This window comes from Carettochelys insculpta, chromosome 1 (genome assembly GCF_033958435.1).
Source record: "Carettochelys insculpta isolate YL-2023 chromosome 1, ASM3395843v1, whole genome shotgun sequence".
In the NCBI taxonomy this organism is placed as follows: domain Eukaryota; kingdom Metazoa; phylum Chordata; order Testudines; family Carettochelyidae; genus Carettochelys; species Carettochelys insculpta.
The window spans coordinates 39,063,631-39,090,516 of NC_134137.1; the positions used below are offsets into that span (position 1 = coordinate 39,063,631).

General features: G+C 42.7%; 1 protein-coding gene across 1 annotated transcript in view; it reads right to left on the reverse strand.

Annotated features, from left to right (window-relative positions):
* Window positions 1-2,925: 2,925 nt before the first annotated feature.
* The window catches only part of PDGFD (platelet derived growth factor D), a 207,930-nt gene continuing 183,969 nt past the window's right edge, over window positions 2,926-26,886 (reverse strand). Inside the window, exons 6-7 of the mRNA XM_074984733.1 lie at window positions 22,592-22,806; window positions 2,926-5,784 (exon numbers count right to left, since the gene is read on the reverse strand). Of these exons, the coding sequence (XP_074840834.1) occupies window positions 5,650-5,784; window positions 22,592-22,806 (350 nt within the window). The 3' untranslated portion in view covers window positions 2,926-5,649. The remainder of the gene's footprint in view (window positions 5,785-22,591; window positions 22,807-26,886) is intronic.

A 26,886-nucleotide genomic window follows, 5' to 3' on the forward strand; every position in this document is an offset into this window, starting at 1 on the left:
TAAACAAAGTTATATTTCCTAGAGATCAGAATACTAATGTCTGCATTTTCATTCACTGCTGCATTGAAGGCCCGATGAGAATACTTGCAAATTGGACATCTGTTGAGTTAGCACTGCACCACAATGTCTAAAGAAGTATTCATCCCCTAAGAGAGCAAGAAAAATATGAAGAGCATTTGTATGACACTATTTTATCACAGGATTTTGAATGTACATCAAGTCCACTAAAGAATACTGCATGCTGTTTCTCAATGCAGCTAGAATATTTTCCAAAAAGGTTAGTTTCAAGAAGGACATCCGTCACTAAATGAACAGATACTGTACATTGTGTCAGCTGAACAGAACTGTCACTGCTTGGCCTGACATGGAGAATTTACAAAAGCATTGTCACATTCATAAGTACAAGGACAATCTGATAAAGTTAGACAGTGTAACAATGCCAGGTCACAGCCTTACATGCCTTGTACACTATGTAGCTGTTGATCAAATTCAGAGGAATTGAGGGACACTATGGCTACGTCTACACTAGCCCCAAACTTCGAAATGGCCACACAAATGGCCATTTCAAAGTTTACTAATGAAGCGCTGAAATGCACATTCAGCGCTTCATTAGCATGCGGGTGGCCGCGGCGCTTCAAAATTGATGTGCCTCGCCGCCACGTGGCTCGTCCAGACGGGGCTCCTTTTTGAAAGGACCCCGCCTACTTCGAAGTCCCCTTATTCCTATGAGCTGATGGGAATAAGGGGACTTTGAAGTAGGCAGGGTCCTTTCGAATAGGAGCCCTGTCGGGATGAGCCGTGCAGCGGCAAGGTGCGTCAATTTCAAACTGCTGCGGCCACCCGCGTGCTAATGAAGCGCTGAATATGCATTTCAGCGCTTCATTAATAAACTTCGAAATGGCCATTTGCGTGGCCATTTCGAAGTTTGGGGCTAGTGTAGACACGGCCTATGTGTTTGTGAGGGGCAAATAAGCTCCCAGAGTCCTCTGAACATTTCCTTAGACCCCCCATTTTAGGTAACGGTTCTAGTTTTGGATGGCTGTGTTGAAAAGAAGCAGCATGATTCCTTTCTGACAATAAGGGTTTTGTTTTTCAACCCCTAGCTTGCAGGCATAGCTCTGTTTCACGCATCTCATTCCAGTGAAGTAAATAGGGATACTTAAATGTATGTGAGCAAAGTTTGTAGGATTGGGCTGTAGAACTGCAGGTTGTTTTTATTAGGGGAGGCTATAGCTGCTGCCTGCAAAATTAATTTCTCAATATCCTGGTGCTCTTACTCAGTGCTTGCCTTCAAACACTGGAGTTTACCTGAATAAGAGCTTATGGAAAACAAATAAAGAGCTCAGTGTTTCATCCACAGTGCGTCTGGTAAACAGTGACTACCCACTAAGACTGGGTTCATGTAGCAAGTTTCAGTAACTGAACATTGTTAAATGGGTTGTTTGACATTGATCTATACAAAAAAGGACAACTTATGTTGGCTTTTGCATTTGTGCCCAATGTGGGTAGGGCCAATCAGCTGAGTGGGCCTCTGGAAGTCCAACTGCTGGTGCAGTGGGGTTGAGACAGGCTCCTTGCCTCATGTAACTCACAGGAGAGGCCTGCATGTATAGCTCCTAGGAGCAGGGCTGGCTACGGGGACTCTGCACACTATCTCGGCCCCAGGTGCTGGATCAGCAGCTCCCATTGGCCAGGAAATGTGACTAATGGGAGCTGCAAGTATGGTGCCTGTGGGCATGGGAAGCCTGCAGAGCTCCCTGGCCTGTCTGCCTAGGAGCTGGACATGGTGGCCACTTCCAGGAGTCACATGAGGTACGTGAAATACGAAGCTGACACACTGAACTCCACCCTGCACCCCAGTCTCTGCCCCAGGTTGGAACCCTCTCCTGTACCTAAACTCCCTTCCACACACCAATCCTCTGCTCTAATCCTGACCCCCATCTTGTACCCCAGATCCTTCCTCCCTAGCCCCACCCTAGAGCCTTACCCCTAGACAGACCCCTTCTCTCAAACAACCCACTACTCCAGCCCAGAACCCCCCTCCGACACCCTGAAGTCCTCATTTCTGGCCCCATCTTGGAGGCTGTGCTCCCAGCTGGAGCCTTCACCCCCTCCCAGACCTGAATCTCTGGACATGGTGTGGTGAAAATGAGCAAGGGTCGTGCAGAGCAAGCAATGGAGGGAGAGGGGATGGAGTGAGCAGGGGGTGGGGCCTCAAAGAAGGGGCGGGACAGGGGTGGGGAAAAAGTGCTGGGTTGATGCAATTAAAAAATTCCCAACCATAAGTGCTGGGAGCAAAGATTTAAGGAGCTCTCCCTCTTTGCCTGCCTCACAAATCAGACACAGGTATAGCCTACAAAGCACATGGCCTGCTCACTTCTCAGACCCCTGGAGGGGGGCTACAGTCCACACAAAGAGGGACAGGGAACTTTTGGGGGAAAAGTGGGACCATGGCTCTGTTGGCCCACCACAGTGAGGAGAATGTGCTGGATCATTCCAACAGAGCACGTCTCCCCTTCCGTCATGTCCCACAGGCTCCTGGAGCTCCTCATGGGAGCCACTTTCAAAAGGCATGATTTGGCCCAGAGACAATTATGTGATTTCAGTCAAAAATATCTTGTGTTGTTGACCTCAAGTTAATCTGTGCATCTTTTAATTGCGCTCTCAAAAATCACTCAGAATTGCATCTTTCAAAGCAGTATTTATTTTCAACAAGTAAAAAGAAAATTCTTATACATTGAATGCAGTAAAAAATGTCTTTCTATAAAAGCTGCATTTAATTGATAACAATATACATATATATATATACATAAATTGCACTTGAGAAAATAGGTTCTAGACTGGAAGATTACACAAAATAAAAAGCTAGTGAGTTGCTTGAAATTATGGCTCTATCTATGGTTCCTTTGAAAATCATATTTCTAGTTTGGGTTTCAAGTGTCTTGAACTGAAAAAAAAATCTAGCTTTGTATTTTTAAAGAGAGATGATTCGTAAGTTTAAAATAACATATAACCAATGTAAAAGCTATTACAAATGGAGAAGCTATTACACAGTACAACAATAGAAAAGTAAAGGCGAGAGAAGCATGCCTCCTTGTACTTTCTGGCAATAAATAAAGAGCGAGGGTGTCGCTGCTGCTCGACTCAACCATGGGTTTTTGCAGCTCGGATCATGGCTTATTAGAAGCTTTGTTTTGTGCAGTCACGCTACACATCATCCTCCTTACTGCTTCAACAGAAAGCACAGATTTGAATCCTTTTAATTCTGCATTGGCCTGTGGCATGGAAACCATCATCTTTATAGCAAATGATGGCAACTGGTAGATATTTGATCATTGTTCCCAATCAGTGTGAAGTTTAATAGGAGTGTGTGTGTGTTTCAATTAAACCGCAGTTCAGCAAAGCACTTAAACAAAAACCTCACTTTAAACTAATACGTAGTCCCACAGACATGTAGTACACCAGTTTCTTTCTTACTCAAATGAAAAGCTTCTGTGTTGAGCCCTGGCATACCATTATTGCCTGCACTCAGCTGATAAGTGCAGTCTCTGGTTGGCACAGCTGAGAATTGCCCATGAAACTTAATAAACAAGACAAAGCAAAAAATAACAGGAAATCACTTACTTATAAAAGAAATCCACAAACTTAAGACCAGGCTTCTTCCTTCCACAGGTCAGTCAGGAATGTCCAGTATGGAGAGTGGCAGTACTAGTGTCAAATAGAGATGTTTTCCAAAATAAGTAACATTGGCCACTGTTGTTATTAAAGTAGTGACAGAAAAAAAATGAAGTTGCCTTTGAACAACCCTGAAAAACTGATAAATCTGGCAATCTTTGGTTAATGCTGTTCTTTGAAGTGAATTGCATTGAAAAAGGATAAATCACCTCCCATTTCAGTCTTCAAGCACCTTTTAAAATAGATTTGTGGGAGCCACAGAGGAAAAATTAATATAAATATATTTAAAAATCAAAACAAAAATGTTTCAAATGTTCAACCAGAATAGAGAAAGTAACACTCACAATATTTATAGGATGTGTTTCTAGAAAAGGTTAGTAAACTTATAAAAAAATACAAGGTAGCAGAGTTTACTTGAAGAAAGAATTAATTCAGAACATTATGGCATTTTTATAACTATAGCCCTGATTTTATTACTAAGATCCAATAATTTAAAAAGCTCTCAATATAATGTGATTGTATGTGACAATTTCAGCTAATGTACCAAATACTACTGTAAGACCACTTCACTCTCTCTGACAGACAAGAATATGGAGACAACACACATAAAAAAAGAACAAATACAGCTTTAGGATACTGTTAAACAGAGATTCATGGCCATTAACTTCCACCCCATTTTCTCCATTACAGTCACAATCAAAGGTTCTGTTCTCTTTCAGATTTATACCTAGCCTACATTTTCCATTGGACAACTTTAAAAACAGTATCTCAGGATGTTTAAAGCTAGTTTGGACAGCATTCCCTCGCTTTTTTCTTTTTTAGCCAGAACACTTTCATATTTTAAAGGGCATAGGAAGCTATGCTATAGCTTTTAAGGTGCTTATTTTATCAAGAGGCAAATAATCCTGACAATGAATGCTGACAATTTTTCAAAAGACAGGTGCAGCGTAATGAATTAATATGCCTCAGCACAACGCAGTCCAATCAGTGCCAATTGTTTGAACATGGCAATATATACTACTAAAGTCAAACAACTAAGATTACTGCATCTACTGGTAAGCTTAAGTATTTCTTATTTTAAAACACAAACAAAACAACAGTGATATTTGATTTGTTCTCTAGGACACTGATTTTGTTTCCAACTTGAATATACATAGAAGAAAAGTGGGTATTTTGAGCATACAAGATGTTCTGTTTTGACTATATCTAGAAACATAGTGAAGAAGAAAATGTCCCAGAGCCTAATCCTGAGAAATTATACACAACTTTTACTCAGTGGCAGGACTTCAGTGGAGGTTGATAGCACTCAGGATCATATTCTTGAGCAAAGCACCTGCTGATTTCAGTGTTTTGCCTGAATACAGATGGGACAATTTGACTTCACATTAGATTCATGGCATGTTCGGTGCGTGTCTGTGCATGTGTGTATGCACCAAAGGATCAAGGGGATGTTACACCTGGGAGCAAGTTTAACTAGAGTAACCATTATTTATGAATACTGGATCAAATTCGCTCCTCATTTACATTCACATAACCCCACTGATTTTAATGGAGTTGAACAGGTGTAAACGAGGGCAGAATTTGGATGGGGGTGTGTCACAGAGAGTGAGAGACACAAGCTTAGCTCAGATCTCTCAATAGAACTTTACACTCCCAGCCAGGAGATTTAGCTACACGATTTTGTGGGAATTGTGCGGTTAAATCCTATAGTTGACTTGAAAAATCTCAAGCATCCAAAAATATTGCTAACCCTAATTCTATATGCTGAAAGGCTAATAAACAGATCTATGAGATATCTTTTTAGCTGCCATGGCACTAATCAGTATAGCTATGCTGAAAGACAGCATTCATTTTTGCTCATTGCAATGCAGGCTATTAGCAAAGTTTGCTTATCAGTGGAAGAATGTCCTCTTGACAGTTCCTGCTTAAAATAAAAGGTCCCTTGAGCTGTAAATTGTTTGCTGTGTTCTGATTTTATCGGGGTGGTCTTGAACTGCACTGACAATTACAGCGCTCATGGTGCTCCAGTTGAATATCCACTATGGCCATGTTGTTCTTGGTTCTGCCCTTCCTCCTGGGATGGCCTGACTCAGGGATGAATTTCAGAACCTGGAAAGACAAAAGCTGTCAGAATGCTTCCAGTGACTTTGGAATGAGCATAGCTATTCCTCTAGATGCACAAGTGTACAGAACCCCCGTAGTTAGGAGACGAGAGCCCAGTAAATGGTACTGTCTCACTGAGCTCTGCCTTTCTCCTCGCTTCTGCAATTAGAGAAGACGCTCGCAGAGTGGACTGAGCATCCAAGAACAGAAGGGACTGGATGGAGCAGAAGCAAGGCAGGGAAAAACACTGAAGACCTCAGGGATAATCATGCTGCCAGGAGACTGAATTCTAAAAGTTGAGCTCAGGACATTGTTTTTGTCTGACAGCTGGTTGTTGGCTCTGACTATCTGCTGTCCTGGTTTCCATGTGGTCACTCCCTGCCTTTCACGCTCCTCTCTATTCTCCCTCCTTCTTCTCAGAAATTCACACATTTCTTTGCCTGACTTTTCTTTTTATACTTTCCCTCTCTCCCATACCTTCTACCTCACTTCCACCAGAGATGAAGTGATACATATATATGGTAGAAGAGAGGGAGAAGGGATGTAGAGAAGGACATATATATACAGAGAGAGAGAGAACACAAAATGTGTTGAGTTTGGACTACTTCAGACAACAACTGCTCCTCTGTAAATAGTACATCATAGTGGACATTTTACTGGGCTTCAATGCCATTTGAAACATTCAGAAACACAACCCAACAGGCCTGAGGAGATTATTTCAGAACTGCAAATGGACTGCATCTTCAAAGGTGCTTTTTTGCAACACACTTTTAAAACCAAATGAAGCTGCTGGTGCTGAGCCTACGTTAAAATGCTCCATTTAAAGAAGCCTTTCATCAAAACCTGACCATTTTCAGTGATTGGCACTGCAAGATCACGGCTAGGTAGATTTCCTTTTTCATTTTAGAGCAAATGGAAGCATCTACAGTGAGACGAGAGGAGAAATCTGGGCAGTATTTAAGCTAACAGACCTCCTGGCAGCTTGGGGATTTTCCTTCTGTTTTGTATTAAGAAACATGAGCATGCTATATGTGCTTCGCTGATAAGAGGAGAAAAATGAATTGGCAGACACTTTCCCAGACAAGACAGGAAAGCAGTGTGTGAACAAAATGGAAATTGGACTGCTTTACTAGCTGATCACAGAACTGACTTTCAAAGCTTTCAGTTCAGTTTCCATCAAATAGTCAGAGGTGCAGGTAAATGCAGGAGAACTGAAAAAAAATAAAGTAATAAGGCCAATTCAGGTGATTAGAGTTATTGAAAGAAAATCTTTCCCCTGGTAATAAAGTAGCTTTTTTTGGTGTTTAGTTGATCATGCCTTTAAAGGTGAGCACAACTGAATTAATTAGGATAATTCAAGGAAGGTAACCCTCTGATACCCTGCTCAACTGCTTCCTGGCTTTAATGAGAGCATTAGTATTTTTAACGTCACAAACTTAAGGATATAAAAACAGAGTAGAATATTTCAACAATGTTTGGTTTTGGACAAATAAAAAAATCTGATGGTTTTCATATCAATATTGATTGCTACTAAGCAAAGCAAGGAAGCTCAGCTTTTCAGATTATTTGCTCTCAGAGCATGTATAACTGCAAGCAGAGCTGGTTCATCACATAAAAAGAGTGACTTAATCATGGCCATAAGATCATTACACTAACAAAAGAGAATCAGAGGGAAGACTTAACCCCTGAGCTGGATTTGGAGTTTATTGGTGGTATAAGAAAAGTTATTGTAACCTTGTAATATTTGGGTTTTTCATACAAATGCCTATGTAGCAGCTCTGACATGCTACACAATTTTTTTTTGGTAGATGTATTCAAATAGCTTAAAGATTTCAAGGCAAGGTCAGATGACTCTCTGGCACCTGCATAGTTTTTCTTAGTGGGGAAAGAAACAAAGCATGCTTGCCTGATTTACCCTGCCAAAGGATCTTGCTCACTGTGCTTATGCATCATTAGGATACATTGAAAATATTTGAAGAAAAACAGAAAACTAATGAGGAGCAGGAGAAAAAAAGTCACTTAGAAAGGAAAAGCAGTTCTCCTATCTAAGCACTAGCTTCTGAGCCAATGACTTCTGACGCAGCCAAAAGCTCAGCTGGTAGAAAAGGATTTAGGGATCACACTAGATAAACAAGAACTCCTGCAGCACTGTGACAAAAAGGGCAAATGCAAACCTCTGATATATGAACACGGCAGTTATGAGTAGAGGTAGGAAAGTGATTATACCGCTATACAGGGAATTGCTTAGCCCAAAATTGGAACAGTACATAGAGTTCTCATGGCTGCATTTTTTAAAAATGATGAAAAACTGGAAAGGATGCAGGAAAGAATGCTTCAAAGGCTGGCAAAAATGCCTTGCAGTGACAGAATTAAAGAATACAATCTGTTTAGTTTAGGAAAAAGACTGAGAGTGTATCAGTACTTTCTTGAGGAGAAAATCTTGGGTATTATAGCACTTTTTAATCTAGAAGAGAAATGCATGAATAAGAGCGAATGGCTGGAAGCTGAAGACAAATTTCCATTAATAATTAGACACAATTTTTTAAAAGCGATGATCATTAAACTTTGGAACAAATGACCAAGGGAAGGATCCACTACTATGGATGGATTTATATCTCTTAATCAATTCATATGAAGACTGAATATTTTCTAGAAATTTTTATTAGCAAGACATAGGATTTTGAGCTAGCTATCAGGGAAAACGGGTGTCAGTCCCTGTGGATAGGACTTGTGGGACCCAGGGCAGCCCATGGCATTACTGGGAGGCCTAGCATGGGGCAGCAACAGGGGGTCAGTTTCCCTGCAGTCACCATGGCAACAGGAGCCAGACAGACCCAGCAGCCTGCTCTGCTCTGAGTTGCCACCCACCTCCCAGCCCACTGGCAGCCACAGTGATGCAGAGTGCATCAGGCTGGGAGATGACAGCAGAGTGGACAAGGCTTCCAGGTTGCTCTTCCACCTATCACTGTAGTTGGGGGGAGGGGTAAGCCCTGCTGCTGCCTTGCGCCAAGCCCCCTCATTAATCCCCCAGCTCACGTTGCTTGAGGGAGGGGTTTTGGGGGAAGGAGTGAGAGGGAGGTGAGGTCAGAGTACAGAGAGGTTAGGGTCTGCAATGGGGGGGCTCCCCAGGGCTCCCCTAGAGATGGCCCCAGTGGATTGAAAAGCCCCAAGAAAAGAATCAGTGCAAGCTGTGTTTCAGACAGGATTCATCCAGTTTGCAACTAGCACTCAATCCCTACTTGCCCTACAGTTTCTATCTTTGTTATTACTCATGTCAATCAACGGAGGTGAGTTTTGGTTATTGAGTTCTGAGTGTAAGCAAGATGGCAGGGAAGAGCAATTCCTTCCACTGAGGGAATCGCTGGGTGAAATTCTATGGCCTGTGTTATTTGAGAGATCAGAGTAGAGGACCACAGTGGTCTCTTCTGGGCTTCAAATCTATGAATGTCCTCTGAGGATAAACATGAATTTAGCCGTATCTAACATCCCGCTAGTATCTCCTCATTAAGTATGGGCAGCGTGTAATTCCCACATTTAAGGAGGCTGTGCCTGAGCTCCAGCAGCTCCCTAAAGGTGGGGTGTGCCATCAGACCCAGGACCTTCCCCTGTTCTGTCCCAAAGCTTGCTTCTGCTTGGCTCCCACCTGCCACTCATACCTCTTCACACCCTCCCCTGAAGAGGCCCCATGCTGCCCAGCCTCTGTCCACTCCCACCCCTGAGGGGTCCATGCCCATGACCTGTACCTCTCTGCCTTCTCAGAAGGCAAAGAGGCACAAATGGTTTGGAGGGGAGGGAGGCGGTGGGGCAGGAGAATCACAGAACTATAAAACTGGAAGGGACTTTGAGATGTCATTGAGTCCAGTCTCCTGGACTCACAGCAGGACGAAGTGCCCTCTTGACCATCCTTGACAGGTGTTTGCCTAATTTGGTCTTAAAATCTCCAGTGATGGAGACTCCTCCACCTCTCTAGGCAATTTATTCCAGTGCTTAACCATCCTGACAGCAAATTTTTCTTAATGTCCAACCTTAACCTGCCTCGCTGCAATTTAAGCCCATTGCCTCTTGTCCTATCCTCAGAGGTTGAGAATATTTTTCTCCCTTGTCATTGTAACAACATCTTAGACACTTAGAAGCTGTTTTCATGCTTCCTGTCAGTCCAAGCAGAGGGAATCTCTGTCAGGAAGACAACCTGATATAGGGGCACAGAGGAGAGGGAATGGCTCAGTGAATATGCTCACAGTGCACAGTAGTGAGCCTCTCAGCCCAGCATGACAGACTGTGGCTTGCATTACTAGGCTAAAATGGCTGTGTAGACTGTTTTTTGAAGTTGTGGCTAAGGCTGGAGCTCAGGCTGTGACGCTCACCCTCCTGTCAGAGCCTGAGAGGCAACACAGCTATTTTAGCACAGTAGTGAGAGCCCCATGAGCCCAAATCTGTCAACCTAGCCTGGGAGACTGGCTGCTGAAGGCTGTGCAAACATATCTGAAAAGCTCAAGTGGTGGGCTCGTAAGAATGGAAAAAGACAAAATTCATGTCCCTAGCCGGGTTTAGATAATGGAAGGAACAGCTTATGACACCCTTCAGACACTTCACAGTAGTGGGTTGGGGGAATACAAAGCAGTTCTCCACCAAATGTTGCGGGGTGTGTGTGTGTGTGGTATCACTAGCTACCCAATGTACATGTAGGGAACAAACAGAAAGCTCCTCAACATCTTCAACGGCAAAAGGCATTTTCCAGAAGTAGAGGGTTTTCCGATTCCTCAGGAGACAAGAGATGCTACTGACACCACAGGGAGAACCATTTCTACTTGAAACAACATGCAGGTCACTTTCTGTTCTGCTGGTTTGCCAAAAGGTCTCAGGAGGGGGTACCCCAGGGATAGAAGATGAACTGTAATACTGATGGGTGGAATGTGTACTGCCAAAAGAACAATTTGATGCCAGATGCACTAGGTTCTGAGAAGGACCACTGCTCTACAGGGTGGAACTGACTTCTGTGGTACACAGAGGTTATGTTTGATCTGACTTGGATGTGTGTGGACGGAATAAAGGGGAGGAATTCCTTTGCATGTCTTGTGCACTACCTGAAGCTTGAGCTGTTTGATAACAACCTGCATTCCTGCAGAGACGAATAACACTGAGTTGTCTGATTGCCTGGATATATTCTCTATGCCAGTGAGAAAGGCAACCATGATGAGAGTCTCTGCATGTGGTATAAGGGTGTAAAGGACCCCCCACTGTTTTCTTTCTACCAGGTGAGCAACAAAACCATGTTTTGGGGAAGAGAGCCCTTTTTGTCCAATGAGTCCAATACAGCTAAGCTAGATCTGAAAGCACTCTATGGCTATGTCTACACTAGCCCAAAACTTTGAAATGGCCATGCAAATGGCCATTCCTAAGTTTACTAATGAAGAGCTGAAATACATATTCAGCACCTCATTAGAATGCCGGCAGCCACGGCACTTCGAAATTGATGCGGCTCGCCGTCGTGTGGCTTGTCCAGACGGGGCTCTTTTTTGAAAGGACCCCGGCAACTCTGAAATCCCCTTATTCCTATTTGCTGTTAGGAATAAAGGGATTTTGAAGTTGCTGGGGTTCTTTTGTAAAGGAGCCCCATCTGGATGAGCCGTGTGTCAGCGAGCCACGTCAATTTCAAAGTGCCATGGCTGCCGGCATTCTAATGAGGCGTTGAATATGTATTTCAGCGCTTCATTAGTAAACTTCGAAATGGCCATGCAAATGCAAATGGCCATTTCGAAGTTTTGGGCTAGTGTAGACTACGTTGAAGTACTACGTCTACACTATGTCGAAGTAGCCTATTTCGATGTAAGAACATCAAAATACGCTACTTCGAGGCGTATCGTCTACACATCCTCCAGGGCTGGTGCCACTGATGTTCAACATCGAAGTAGCGATGGAGAACGTCGAAAAGAGCCGCCCCAGAAGGAAATGCGGAGCGTCTGGACACACAGGCACCCCCCGTCGAAATAAAGGGCCAGCAAAGCCCCAAGCCACTCCCTTAAAGGGCCCCTCCCAGATACACGTGGCCTGCACAACACGAGATCCACAGAGCCAACAACTGGTTGCAGACCCCGTGCATGCAGCATGGACCCCCAGCTGCAGCAGCAACAGCAGCAGCCAGAAGCCCTGGGCTAAGGGATGCTGCATGCAGTGACCACAGAGCCCCACAGGGGCTGGACAAAGCGTCTCTCAACCCCTTAGCTGATGGCCACCATGGAGGACCCCGCTATTTCGATGTAGTGGGATGCGGATCATCTACACATGCCCTACTTCGACGTTGAACGTCGAAGTAGGGTGCTATTCCCATCTTTGGATAGGAATAGCGATTTCGGCATCTCGCCACCTAACGTCGATTTCAACATCGAAATAGCTCATGGCACGTGTAGACACGACACATACTATTTCGACATTGTTCCAGCTACTTTGAAGTAGCCGGCTAGTGTAGACGCATCTTATATGTATTTCTGTGAATGAAGCGATGTAGGTGCATGTAGCCATACGGTGTAGCATGGCCAGGCATGCCCAGGCTGTCATCTGAGGGCTGAGATGAATCTCAGTGATGAAATTCCCCCATAGTAAAGAATCAGTCTTGAGGTAAGCAAGCTGTTGGCCTGACTGAGTTGAGAGTCTCTCTGGCAAATTCTGTAACTTGTGTGAGGATTAATGTAGACTTTTCTGTACTTACTGGGTGGCGGGGCACTTAAGATGCTGGGGCATCCACTGGATAGCTGAATCTTGGTATCAGGAATACCTAGTTCAGATGTCTCTGAGCAGAACTGAATTCAAGAGAATTAGAGAGTCCAGATCCATGTATATTGCAGCCTCTCAAGAAGAGTTTACCAAACGCTCATTAGAGGACAGCTGGCAGCTGTCTTGAGTTTGACCAGGTTCACCTGTGCTGACATGGAATTCCTGGACTTCTGCTGGATTGGTATTGCCCATGTAGAGTGAAAACGGTCCGTTCTGTCTCTGCATGGTGCCAGATTTGAATCTGATACAACAGAGTGTGATTTCCACCAGAGTATCTTCTGGTACCATTGGTACTGACCTTTCTCTGTGAGCTCCAAATGCGTGCTGACCTGGGGTGCAAATTCTCAGGTGGTGCTAGAAGAAGGGATGATGCAGACCTCTTTTGGAGGGTTTTTTGGGTTCTTTTATCCCTCTTCTTGTGAAAGTGTTTACCAATTCCTGCATTGTGCCTTTGTTTCATGGAAATAGATGAGCCTGAACTAGTGGATGCTGGAGGGGTGCCACCTGGTGTTTCCAGTAAGCTGGATGGGGAGAGGAAGGGCCAGCAGCCAAATAGGGTCTCATGGATAACTCCACACAAGATGTATTCCAAAGTTTAAATTCTCTAGACTGCTTGGTGCATGGGGGAAAACTGCAACAAATATTGCACCTCAAGGGAATGTGTGATTCCTGCAGCAGCATGGGAAACCCTCATGTAGGACCTGGAAGCAGGATAGGCAAGATTTGAAACCTGGAACTTTGGGTATGGTAGACACCCCAGATGATGACAGATTCAATGGAAAGAGGCTCCTTAGTCCCTGAAATAGTTAAACTATCAAAATATAAAAACTGTAATTATTTACACATTTGAAGATCAAGCAGGAATGCTGAAAGGACTATGGAGAAAGGTGACTTCCATCCCAGACCTTTAATGGTATAAAGGATCTGGGGAGATAATCACGGGGTGCTGCCCATTATGCCTTTAAGTGGGAGCGTGAGGAGATGCAGGGTGCAGGTGTAGGCCAACGGACACAGCTACTGAAGGAGTTCTGGCCCCGAGCACAAGAGTGCAGAGCCGTGTCTACACGTGTACGCTACTTCGAAGTAGCGGCACTAACTTCAAAATAGCGCCCGTCATGGCTACACGCATCGGGCGCTATTTCGAAGTTAACTTCGACGTTAAGCGGTGAGACGTCGAAGTCGCTATCCTCATCAGGAGATGGGGATAGCACCCTACTTCGACGTTCAACGTCGAAGTAGGGACCGTGTAGTCATTGCGCGTCCCACAACTTTGAAATAGCGGGGTCCGCCATGGCGGCCATCAGCTGAGGGGTTGAGAGACGCTGTCTCTCCAGCCCCTGTGGGGCTCGATGGTCACCGTGGGCAGCAGCCCTTAGCCCAGGGCTTCTGGCTGCTGCTGCGGCAGCTGGGGATCCACGCTGCAGGCACAGGGTCTGCAACCAGTTGTCGGCTCTGTGGATCTTGTGTTGTTTAGTGCAACTGTGTCTGGGAGGGGCCCTTTAAGGGAGCGGCTTGCTGTTGAGTCCGCCCTGTGACCCTGTCTGCAGCTGTGCCTGGCACCCTTATTTCAATGTGTGCTACTTTGGCGTGTAGATGTTCCCTCGCAGCGCCTATTTCGATGTGGTGCTGCGCAACGTCGAAGTTGAACATCGACGTTGCCAGCCCTGGAGGACGTGTAGACGTTATTCATTGAAATAGCCTATTTCGATGTTGCTACATCGAAATAAGCTACTTCGATGTAGGCTTCACGTGTAGACGTAGCCCAGGTGCACCCAATGAAGAATATCCCTGGGGACTAAAAGAACTACAGACCTCCTTCACTCCAGAATTTTCCCACTCCACCTAAACCTGTATTGCAACCTGTCTTGTTGACATCATCACCATCCAGGTAAACTTCAATAAGGCCAAAACTGAAATCTTAATTCCTCTCTCCACTCACTGTCCCCGAAGAACACACCAGCATCCTCCTGATTTCTTAGTCTTGTAACCTGGAAGTCATCTTTTATGCCTCCTGCTGCTTCCTTTGCATTTCTATTCTGCCTGCATATAAATCCTGAAAGCTCTTCTTCTTCCCTGTCTTGATCATTTAACTTACCCCTGCAAGTCTCCTTCTGACACATACACTCACTGCACTTTTAGTTCACAAATAAAACCATATTACATTCCTTGCTCATTGATATGACCACCTCAGTTCCTCTTCTTAGGGATCCCTTCTTGCCTCTTACTGCACTACCCCACCAACCTGTATTTTTATTCCCTGACTTGCCACATTCAATACTGCTGCCTAGCCAAGGAAACCCCTTCCTGAGCTGATACAGGAGGCCACTACCCTTTCATGCACTCAACTGCCTCCTTAAGTCTCACTTCTGCAAAAGCAATTAGAAAGCATTCAGCTAGGTGACATTTTATTGGTTATTAAAGAAAAACTAATATTTCTGTATTGCACCATGCCATGCACATCAGTAACCACACTACCGTATTGCTGTGATTTTCATCTGTTCTCTCCCATGCTCTTTCGTATTGTCTTAACTGCTCTTCCTCTGCTACTTTGTGTCTGGTGAGCTCTGCTTTTTCACAGCTTGTGACAAGATTCAGTTTTGGCTTATGTGTTCTGAGGGGACTGGTAGATACACAGGTACAGCACAAAATTAAAAAAAAATACCACTGGTATGAAAACTCTGAACCCAGTGTCCTGAATCCTTCTCTGCTACTTCTCACATCTGCAGCCATGCATTCTCCATCATGCAACTGAATCTAAAATTATTAGCACGGGAGGAAGGTCAAATGAATATCTGTTAACATTCTGATACACAGTGAAAAAGGCAATAGGCCTTTGCAGGACTCACAGGTCAAGAAGTAGGAAAAAGGTGCAAGAATGGGCCTCACCACTTTCCATTTTCCTTAAAAGCTTCTCAGCTGTCTTGCACAGCACAGTGTTTGTGGAGAAGGTTTATATACTGTGACAAATTCTAGTTACTGCCTTAAGGGTGCTCATCCCTCATGGAAACTCATTTCACATCTCATCAGTTGCAGCAATGAGATGGGGAAATTGATTTCTTGTTTCTCAAAGGTATGAACATGCTGGGTGGATGACACAGGCTCCATACTAGCAGCATAAAGAATTGGACTGAGATAGTCCATGGGATTTTTCTCCTCAATGGGCTGAGCCTACGCTCTCTTCAATTCTAAAATATAAGCTTTTTCACTAGAACAACCATTCTACTTATTTCCATAGAGAATGGGATGCAGAAGCAATTGTGTTTTCATTTCAAGTCTATCTCAGTAAGTTAAATGAAAGCAGACATAGATGTTTGATTAAAGTGTGCTGTATTCATTTACATTAATGATTATTGCTTTGTCTTTGAGGAGCCCAGTGGTGTGCCTGATGGAATTACTTACTGAAGAACGTGAGTGAAAGAAGCCTTTAAAAGGAATTAATGCATATGATGCACAGATAGGACCGTTCAATTTGCAAGGGTTCATGCCAAATTCTTTTAAATTTTGATTCATGTGTGTTTGTCCACGTTGAATTTTGGGTTTCTACAAATTGGCTTTCTTTAATTTCATGTTGGAACAATGTGAAACCATCCTGCTTCACAACATTTATGTTTAGAATCATAAGATGGTCTGCCCGTTCAAATGAAGGCCCAATTTAAGTAACTAACACCTTGCACAGGGACAGGAAACAGCAGAGCTGTATACTCTTAGTGGACCCTACTGAAGAAGTAACGTAGTTGTCTGAGATGATTAAAGATCATATGTCAGCTGCTAGTCATCTTGTTTAATGTACTAGTGGAGAGTGTTCAGACACTTCAGTGATGGACATAGACTAAGAATGTAAGAGAGTAGAAAAAAGAATCTAAACCAAAAAAAAAAGGAAATGTTAGAAAAAATAATTTTCTCAAATCTCTCTCTCAGCACAGTTAGTATGGGGTATACAAAACTGCCCCTCAGTGGAGTGTATGCAACTTGCTGGATAACTGGGAGATAGTGACTGCAGGGCGTGAAGAGAGGTTTGTTGCTGAAATATGTGCCTTTCCTGGTTCAACCCTAACTAGGAGGTTCACTGAGGGTGACATGAAGGCTTTGTCAGACCCCATCTGGCCTCAAATACTGCTCAGGTTTCCTGTGGCCATAACATCACTATTGAGGAGACAAATGTTTGCATATGACAGTGACAGTGGCTTGAACACCAACAGCAATCCAATAATTCAGCCTCCTAGATCCTGTTTAGGCAAAGTTAATATGAGCAATAATGAAGGTCTTAGTTAGTTTCACCTACTATGGAAGTCTTATGAATTTGGTCCTTAGTCTGAAATCAACTTAAACTAAAGGCAGAGATTTTTTTGACCTATGAAGAAAGGCTGAAAGAATTGGGTGTGTTTGGTCTGGAAAAAGAGAAGATTGAGGGAAGACATGATAGCGGTTTTCAGGTATCTAAAAGGGTGTCATGAGGAGGAGGGAGAAAACTTGTTGTTCTTGGTCTCTGAGGACGGAACAAGAGGCAATGGGCTTAAACTGCAGCAAGGGAGGTTTAGGCTGGACATTAGGAAAAAGTTCCTAACTGTCAGGGTGGTCAAACAGTGGAATAAATTGCCAAGGGAGGTTGTGGAATCTCCATCGCTGGAGATATTTAAGAACAGGTTAGACAGATGTCTATCAGGGATGGTTTGGACAGTACTTGGTCCTGCTATTGGGGCAGGAGGCTGCACTCGATGGCCTCTCGAGGTCCTTTCCAGTCCTAGTGTTCTATGATTTTATGATTTTTAAAGGAAATGAACAGCATGTGTGATGTAAAAATAAATAGGAAGCCCTGCCCCATCTATTGATGTCACCTTCTGACTAAACCTCAATAGGTTTTAGATTAGACTTCTAAAGAACAAAGCAGGTGTATAGCTTTAAAGCCTATAAACCTGAGTCCCTCTCACAATACCCCGCTCCCAACCTGTTTCTTAAGTAAAAAGACATCTACACAGCAGCAGCAACAGAAGAAGAAGAAGAAAGATTTAGCTAATGCTTGGAGACTGACAAAATAACACTATTAACAGATGAAAAATATTTCAGACTAACATTAATGGACATATCTATAGAGTATCACAAGAGGATTTATTTGCATAACTTGTATTAATGTGAGTGGTAGGCATTTGGCTGAATCACTGTTCTTCATGCTGTTAATTCATCTCTATAGGATAGATTTAAATTTATATTTACAGAAACTAGGTCATTCAAACCTGAAACACTGTATTTAATTCATATTGGTGTGAAGAGCACAAATCACAGTGCAATAAATTAATGAAAAAGGGATAATATGAACTCTGAAATTAACAAGTTATGGTCTTGGGGCGCATAGGCAGTGCCATACTGACTCTGACCAATATTTAATTATTTGCAACATTGTTTTAGGTATGATGGTGCAGAGACCTGAACAAGAGATCTTTATTGCTTGAAAACTTGTCTCTTTCACCAAAAGAAGTTGTTCCAATAAAAGATACCATGCCACCCACCTAGTCTCTCCATTGCTCTGTTAGCGTAGTATACCACAACAGTACCAGATGCATCACAGTGCACAATGATAAACCATTATCACACAGCATGTTTGTAGGGGGAGTTTCCTCCTAACTGCTGTCCTTAGTTGACTTAGGTCCTTAAGTTGATACAACTGAAGTTCATATTTGTGTGTCTAATCCTTATTGAATCCTTCTACAACATCTGTTTCAACAATACTTTGGGGTAGTTCTTAATAGGTTTATTGTGCAAAAAATCATTTTTGTCATTTATAATTTTCAGTGGTTTGCCTTTCTCTTCACTGACTCTCCCCTTCTTCCTCTGTTAAGGAAAAACACACACTCAAAGGGCTTGATGGCCCTTCTTTCTACCACTCATTAGCTGTATATATTTCCACCATATCCTCTTGTTTGGTTCCTCTCTAAATATTTCTAAGCCTTTCAATCTCTCCTTACACAAAAGTTTTCCATTTATCACGCTTCTCTGGATCCTTTCTATTTCTGTCATATTCTTAGACTTACTGATCAAAACTGAAAGCAGTAGTCCAGATGAAAGTGAACTGAACATGTACTTTATGGCATGTTAAACATTGTCTGTCTTATTCTCTATGGCTCTCTATTCATACAATGTAATGTATTATTTGCTCCACTGCCCCCCTCCAAATGTATTGAGAAAATGTTCTCTTGTAACTGTCCACAATATGTGGGTTCAATTCTCTGACTTTCATGCTGTGCATGGGTTTGCATGACAGGTCCAAATTTGGCCTTCAGTCTTTTGTTCCAGCACTATTACGCATTGTTCCTTTTTATGTGCTTGCCATTTGTCTATACTACATTTCATCAGCCAGTGTGTTAGATAGCATTGAAATTAATCATGGCGGTCGCTAATCTTGCCTCATGTATTATCTGCAAATTTTGCCACCTAACTTTTTAAACAACCACCAGTTTGAAAGCTTGGGGAACTTAAAAGTTAGGTTCCTTTTATGTTGAAAATTGTCCATATATTTTTGCTCTTTGCTATCTTTTAAATGGTTTTTAATCCATGACAGATTGTGTCTTCTAGATTGTAAATTCTGCAAAGGAAGGATCAAATATTTTAAAATCATCTCTAAACTGTTAAACAAAGCTGTGATGTCATCCAAATATTTGCATGTAAGCCATACTATTTTATCAGCTCATATTCATCTCGGGGTATTATAAATCTAGTAGACTTTTTTCCAATTATTTTTCCCATATTATTCTTCAGTTAATTTCCCCAGCCTTGACAGGTTCTCTGGTCTATAATCATACAAGGGTCATCCCATATTTTCTTAAAAATTGCTACAACTTTAACTACATTCTAGTTCTTTACAGCAGCTGAACTGAAGCAACTGTATTTTGCAATATATTTGTGGAGAGACATTATGCCTAAGAAAGCAACAAAGCTGACTACAGGAAGATACAACACCTGCTATCTCACAAACTCTGTCTATGCATCTAAGTCTTGACTTCGAACAACCTCCCGGCGTTCAAGCCCTCTGCATCTCCTGAGCTAATGTTTTGTGATGTGAGCAACCACCTTCTCTAGATTAAGAGTCCAGTAAACTCCTTTTCATTTGTGACCTAAACGAAATAGGAAAACAAATGCTTACCGCAAGTGTAGTGTTAGGCATGATAACAGCATGCTACTTGGCTGCTTACTGTGGTCTGTTTAAATGGGCAATAACTTTCAATGACTTTTTTTTCACTCTTGCTGTAAACACTGTCATGGAATCTTGAGTCCAAAGCATTCTTTACTTAATTATTTTAACACCCCACCCCCCGTGACTGAAATGAATTAAAAACGAACATGGTGAGTTTTGTTTTTTTGGGACAATTGCTGTGCACATACACACACACAAACACACACAAGCTTAGTGGGGAAAAAGGACAAAAAGAAGCACAAGCCTGAGGCAGGTAATTGGAAAGGCAGAATCCTGTAGTGAAATGAACTACCTTGTCCAGTTGTGGTATTAAGTTAGGCACGAATGGCAAAGGGAAAAGCAGCTAGACAGAATCATACTTTAAAAAAGCATCCCTCTCCCGACACTAGAAAGGCCAAAGAGTCTAGAAGGAGTATGCACTATAACATAACTTCTTCTGGCCCTTTCATTGGGTACGTCATGCCAGTTTAGACCCCAGATTTGCGATCTGATCTAGGAGAGTACATTCGTTCAACTGCATGGAACCTGTGTAGGTCCAGTTGCAGGATCAGTGTTTCCTTGGACTTTTTCTAAGTTTTCCTTAGACTTACATGGACTTCCTTTTCACTTTCCAACAGATATCTCACCTCCCCAACTGCTTAATCACCACTTCTAAATTTGGTTCGCTGAGTGTAAGTTGGTGAAATTCACAATTTGCACACTGGGGACATATTGGTTCAGGTGGTGTACCTGCTGGGGGTACAGAACAACCTGGCAGACAGCATGTGTAGTGCCTGAGGCTGGCACGGGTACAGAATAGCAATGAGTGCAGTGTTAATGCAGCACAGCAGAAGCTGCATGAAAAGTAATTAACAGAAATTTGTAAGACAAAGCGGTTTACAAAAGTACAACCCTGCTGCAGTTTACATCTTTTTATGCTGTCCTCAAAACCCTTAGCATAAAACTTGTACCAAATTAGGCTTCATTGCAGATAAATAAAATTGGAATGCGTAGGTCTGAGCAAGCCTAAGGTTTTAATCTATGTTAAAAGTTACACCAGTTTAACTAAAATTAGTTTTTAAAAGCAAAGCCGTGGATGGATGCTTAAAAATCAATTTGAATTGATTTTATATCAGATCAAACTAATTTGTACCAGTTTTAGCTGTGCTAATGTAATAGCCCACAGGGGGACTTGAACCTGGGACCTCTCTGGAGTATCATACAGGCACTGTTACAGTTTAAGCTGAAAACCAGCCCCCTCTCAGTTTAGGCTGTAGAAGAGGCTTATTCTTTCTCTGTGATATGGTCTAAGTGCCACTGCATAGGACAGCAACAAAAGGGTCCTGTGGCACCTTATAGACTAACAGAAAAGTTTTGAGCGTGAGCTTTCGTGAGCACAGACTCACTTCATCAGATGCTGGTCTTGGAAATCTGCAGGGCCAGGTATAAATAAGCCAGAGCAAGGATGCGGATAACAAGGTTAGCTCAGTCAGCAAGGGTGAGGCTTACTACCAGCAGTTGATCTGTAGGTGTGAACACCAAGGGAGGGGAAGCTGCTTTTGTATTTAGCCAGCCATTCGCAGTCTTTGTTTAAGCCAGAGCTGAGGGCATCGAATTTGCAGATGAATTGTAGCTCAGAAATTTCTCTTTGGAGTCTGGTCCTGAAATTTCTTTGCTGTAGGATAGCTGCTTTTAAGTCTGCTACTGTGTGGCCTGGGAGATTGAAGTGCTCTCCTGCAGGTTTTTGTATAGGACTGCATAGGACAGTGCACCACACATAGGTGTGTGGGCTGTGCTAATACAACTGGTGTACTTTTTAATATTAACAAGGCCTAGGTGAATATAGGGAAGGTTTTACTATACTACAGTACTTACCTCTCAGTGTGGGAACTGTATATTATATTAGACATATTTACGTGCTATAACCTTAGATTGTATCTATGGTTGTGTCTACACTGTCATTGCTCTTTTGAAAGAGGCATGCAAATGATGGAAATAAAAAATGTAAATGAGGCACATATTTACATATCTGGCACCTCATTTGCATATTCTTCTTTCAAAAGAGCTTCTTTCGAAGGAAAAAAAAAAGCAGTGTAGATGCTGCTCTTCCGAAAGTAAACCCTATTTCTGAAAGCACCCTTCTTCCCAATTTTTTTAGGCAGAAGGGTGCTTTTGAAAATGGGGTTTACTTTCAAAAGAGCAGCATCTACATTGCTTTTTTCTTTCGAAAGAAGAATATGCAAATGAGGTGCCAGATATGTAACTCTGCACCTCATGTGCACTTTCAATTTCCCTTATTTGCATGCCTCTTTTGAAAGAGGAATGCTAGTGTAGACACAGCCTATGTGTGTTAGGCATACATTTAAGGCCAGGTTTGCACAGCTGCTGAACTTCTCTAGAGCCAGGTAACTTTACTGGGGACTGAAGGGCTCAGCATCTTTGAAGAAGAAGCTGTTAATATGTATAAACAAGTATGTAATGCCTTGCCGTTCCTTGCACCTGTAATAGTACATCTTTGCCTGGGCTGTGCCACTGATTTTTGCTCTTTTCTGTGAAACATGGCAAGTTAGTCATGATCCCCAGTGACTTAGCTGAAGCTTAGTTCCTGCATTTTGCCTGCCTAGGTGGTAACACTGCACTCATTGCCATTGTGTACAAGTGCAAACCTTAGGGTGATGTTTCCCTAAACAGTGTGTCTTACTGTACCTCACATGCAATTTTAAAAGTCTTCAGAGGAGTTTGACAAACTTTAGGGTGTAGAAGCAGCAACAAAATCAGGGATAGCAGAAAGTACAGCTCCAGGAATAGTATTTACGAGCCTGCTGTAGCAGGTAATCCACAGAGGAATCACAAAGAAGAAACATAAGAATGAAATACCTCGTGATATTTTTTCACTGTTTTCCCTGCCATGCATGTGCAGGATCTCCAGTTTGCTGTTCCACAGCCACAATTCCCACCACAGCGCTGGACGAGGAAGCAGCGGGGAAAGAAAACTGCATTTGTCAGCTTCAGTTCCTCCCTTAAATTGACGGAATAGTTCCTTGGAGTGCAGCTGTAACGCTTCACATCATCATTCAATCTGTCCAGGTCAACTGCAAAGCAAAAGTGGTCTTATTTGTAAAGTTGAGTGGGAAGTGTCTTAGAGTGAATTGCTCTCATGCATAGGTAGCCATATCAGAGGGCTGTGCTCCTGCACCAATATGCAAAAAAAAAAAAAAAAAATTAGCATCAGTGTGGTTCCTGTCCAGTTTTTATATGATTGTACAGAGTCATTCCAGCCATGATCCTGTTCTACTGAAGTCCATGGCAAAATGCCCATTGATTTTAATGAGGTAGGACCAGGTTTGCAGTGGGTAAAGCACTGATATGGAAGTCAGGTGATTGGGCTCTCTTCCCTGCTGTGTGACTTTGAGGGAATCTCATCATCTCCCTGTGCCCATTTCCTCTCCCACCATTCCTATTTTCTATTTAGGCAGAGATTGTCTCTTACTATGTGTTTATACAGCACTTAGCACAATGGAGCCACAAGTTGAGTCAGGAAGGGCAGTTACTTATATAATGACACTAAAGAATAAAATATTAAAGTCTAAATATAATTTTAAAGTTTGTTAAATGCTCTTATTTCACTGAAATTTTCATGTACAAGTTTCCCACTGAGGGTAGGATCTTGTCTGATCTGAAGCTTTCACCTGATATAGGAACAGCTGTTTAGGGTAAGAACTCACATGCAACTAGATTCCTAGTGGAATAGAACTAGCTATGTGTTTTCTTTTATTTTAATTTTGTTCTCACTTTGATCTGCCTATTTTCTTATAATCACTTAAATCCTAATGTTTTGCTTAATAAAACTATTTTGTTTATAATCAAGTCTACTGTAAGCACTTACCTGGGGAGGGCAACCACTGTACATATCTCCCTTTCACTGATAAAGGGGGCTTGCCTAATGAGTCCTTGCTGTGCAAATCTTTTGCATACAGAAGGATGGATTTATTTTGGGTTTTGGTCTCTTCTGGAGATTGCTTTTCCAGGAGCTGTGCCCTAAAACTTCACTTTCCCAAAGCTGTGGTTAATCTCTGTCTGCATTGTTCTGCAGAAAGGCAGTAACCCCAACTCTGTGCCTTGGCTGGGGAAACCAAAAGGTCTGGCTCAAGAAGACAGGGTGGTGAGCTCCAGAAATCAGGGAGATGAGTGTTAATGCCATGATTGGCACATCAGGGAACATGCCAAGGGATCTTCTGTGACCACACCCACCACAATAACATACTGAACATGTCTCAAAGACACACAAGAACTGCACCCAGTGCTTAAGTAACTTTAAAACACCATTTGTACCTCATTAACAAGGGAAAGTGCTCTAAAGAACTCCCTCTCCAGAAAGCCCAGATTCAAGCTTTTCTTCAGTCTCAAAATTATTTTACTTTCTGGAGCCAGTTCACTTCCTCATTTATATAACAATGAGATTGTAAAGTACAGACAGCTTCATGCATCACTTCACTGCTGTTACTAAAAGGTAACTGAGTCCTAGTATGAAATCCTCCTGCTTTATTTATCAAGGGAGTGAAGCCACTGGGGTCCTTAATTTAAAAGTGGAACTAAAAGGTTCTTCAGACTGGATGCAAATAGCTTCAAAGCATTATTACAGAACTGTTGCAAAGGACATTCAATTTATATGTAAAGGGAGACATCGAAGACTACAACAAAGTGCAAGTTGAGAAATGAAGCATTGGACCCCCCTCCCTCAATTTATGCACCAGCCTAGATCCATCCCTACTGAGGACAGCACTTAGTATGTGGTTAACTTGAAACATTGATTTATGTCAGGTTTAAGTAGTATTTAAAATTAAGCACGTACTTAAGTGCCATCCTGAATTGGGATATTTTGTTGAATCACAAGTCACAGCTATTACTGCTGCTAATTTGATAAGGGTCTTGTTCACAGGAGTCACGAGGACCCGGGAAGTGTAACTCCCTCCCTCTGCTAGCCATAGTATGTTTTCATATTCACGTCTTTTTTCAACATTCTGGAGGTACATATAGGGGCTCCATGGCTGTAGCATATGAGCATCTTGTACTCTTTAATGCGTTTATCCTCAAAAACAGCCCCACGAGATAGGAAAGTGCTCGTATCCCCATTGCCTGCTGAGGAACTGGGGCACAAGGGAAATTGAAGTGACTCACCAAGGTCACAGTTCAGTCAGTTAGAAATACATTTTTTCTGGCCTCCTGTTGTGAGTGGACACGCATGCATTTGTTGGGATAAAAATTCCAGTACTCACGCACACCTTTTAAATAGCTGACGAGATGTTTGTGTGCAAGCTTATTTGTATAGGTGGTGGTAGTAGATTATTGAAAAGTGTTAGCAAGTATTCTGCACGTCAGTGCATACACCCAGTGTTTTCACCTGAACATTGCATTGGATTGATGGACTAATATTTCAGTTCCTAAAATCCAGGTTCCCTTGACCTACAGGAGTTCAATTCACAAAGGGACATAAACGTGGCAGTGTGTGATGTCACCACGTCTAATTTTCAGGTGCCTAGAAAAATCACTTTGATTCACAAAACCTTTCTACAGTGCCAAGTTTTGTCAACAGTGCCAAGTTTTGTCAACAAAACTTACGTAGGCACCTAAAAGGCGACAAAACAAAAATCACCAGGGAGCTTCACACTTGTTTCCTCTGTCAATAGATCATGTCCACAGTGGGGACAACATCAACGAAAGTGTGAGCAATGGGTATGTTGCCCTTCCCTCGGGCACAGCTAATGAAGGTGAGTTAGATGGAGGATCTTTCTCAGTTTGTGAATCATTCTTGGGCTTAAGCATCCAAATGCCTAGAGTGCAGCAGTGTGCACAGACATGGAGGTGACCAGAGAATATTTAGGCTCTGACTGAGTTTAGGTATGCACAGGGGTTGGCAGAAGGTGTGTGCAGAGCTTTGTGCAAATCATGGATGCTTGAGTCTGGGATTTAGTCACCTATCTCCATGTGTGAATTTAGCACACAAGAGTGTACCTGAGACACAATAAACTGCTGCACTTCACAACAGCACCAAAAGTTGCTGAAGATTCACCCCTACATTTAGTTAACAGAACCAAATTCTCCACTGCTGTCAACTGACATCATTCCATTGGTATCACTGAAGTTATTGCTAATAAACCCTCAATAAATGTCTAAGAGTAGATATTTTCTTTAACAAGTTTAATCCAGTAAAACAAACTGCTTCGTTCAATACAAATGAAGCATACTTGCAAACTTAAAAATGTATCAAATCTTTCTTAGTGGCAGCTGGAAGAAAAGACTGCTGAATTTGGATTGCTACTTTACTCAGTTCCTAGATTAAACTCTCTGACATAGCAACTACTATCTAAAATTGAGAGGGCAGAAATGTCAATAGGATTGTAACTGTTCACGGTAGCAAAGGTCAACAATATGTGTTCCAGTTATAAGCTGGGACACCAATTACAGCCAGGGTGTGACTCACACAACACAAACAGGCTCAAGCCATCACTGTTGAAAATGGGTGCAGCTCCATGCCAGAGGTAAATCTGACTTCATAGGCTTCACCTGCCTTTAAAAAAGGTTTACAAGAAAAGCTTTCTATTGCAGTGCAGCTTGCTCTGAATGGCCCCAGGACCGTCACATACAATAACAAGAAACATGAGTGCTAAGTTTTCCTTTTCCTCATGGGTACTTCACCATTGGTCCACCCCCATGGCTCTGCTCCCCACTCTGTCCTGTCCCCCAATGCCCTGATCTAGCTCCCCCTCATCCTGCCCCCATTTTGCCAGCTTCCCTGAGGCCCTGCACTTGCTCCACCTCTTCCTGCTCCAATGTCTTCCCCAATTCCCACCAACCTGCCACTCCCCAATTTCTGCCCTCTAACATGTGCCTCCCTCCAGCCATCCAACAGCTGATTGGCAACAGCCATTTGAACAGTGTGGCTGGCAGGTGCTTAGTGCCATTTTGTTTCTGTGAGTGCTCCCATCCTGCAGAACTCATGGAGCCAGTGTCTATGATAGAAAATGTCCCATTTGCCACAGTGGGGAAGAATGTGCATAATCACTGGCCTGACTTATGTTATGAATTGACCAGGCACATTGCAAAGTGCAGATAAAAGTAATTCCTGCCTGAGGCTGGAGGGGTGTTGTGTTTATTCAGGGCCTGTAGTAGGA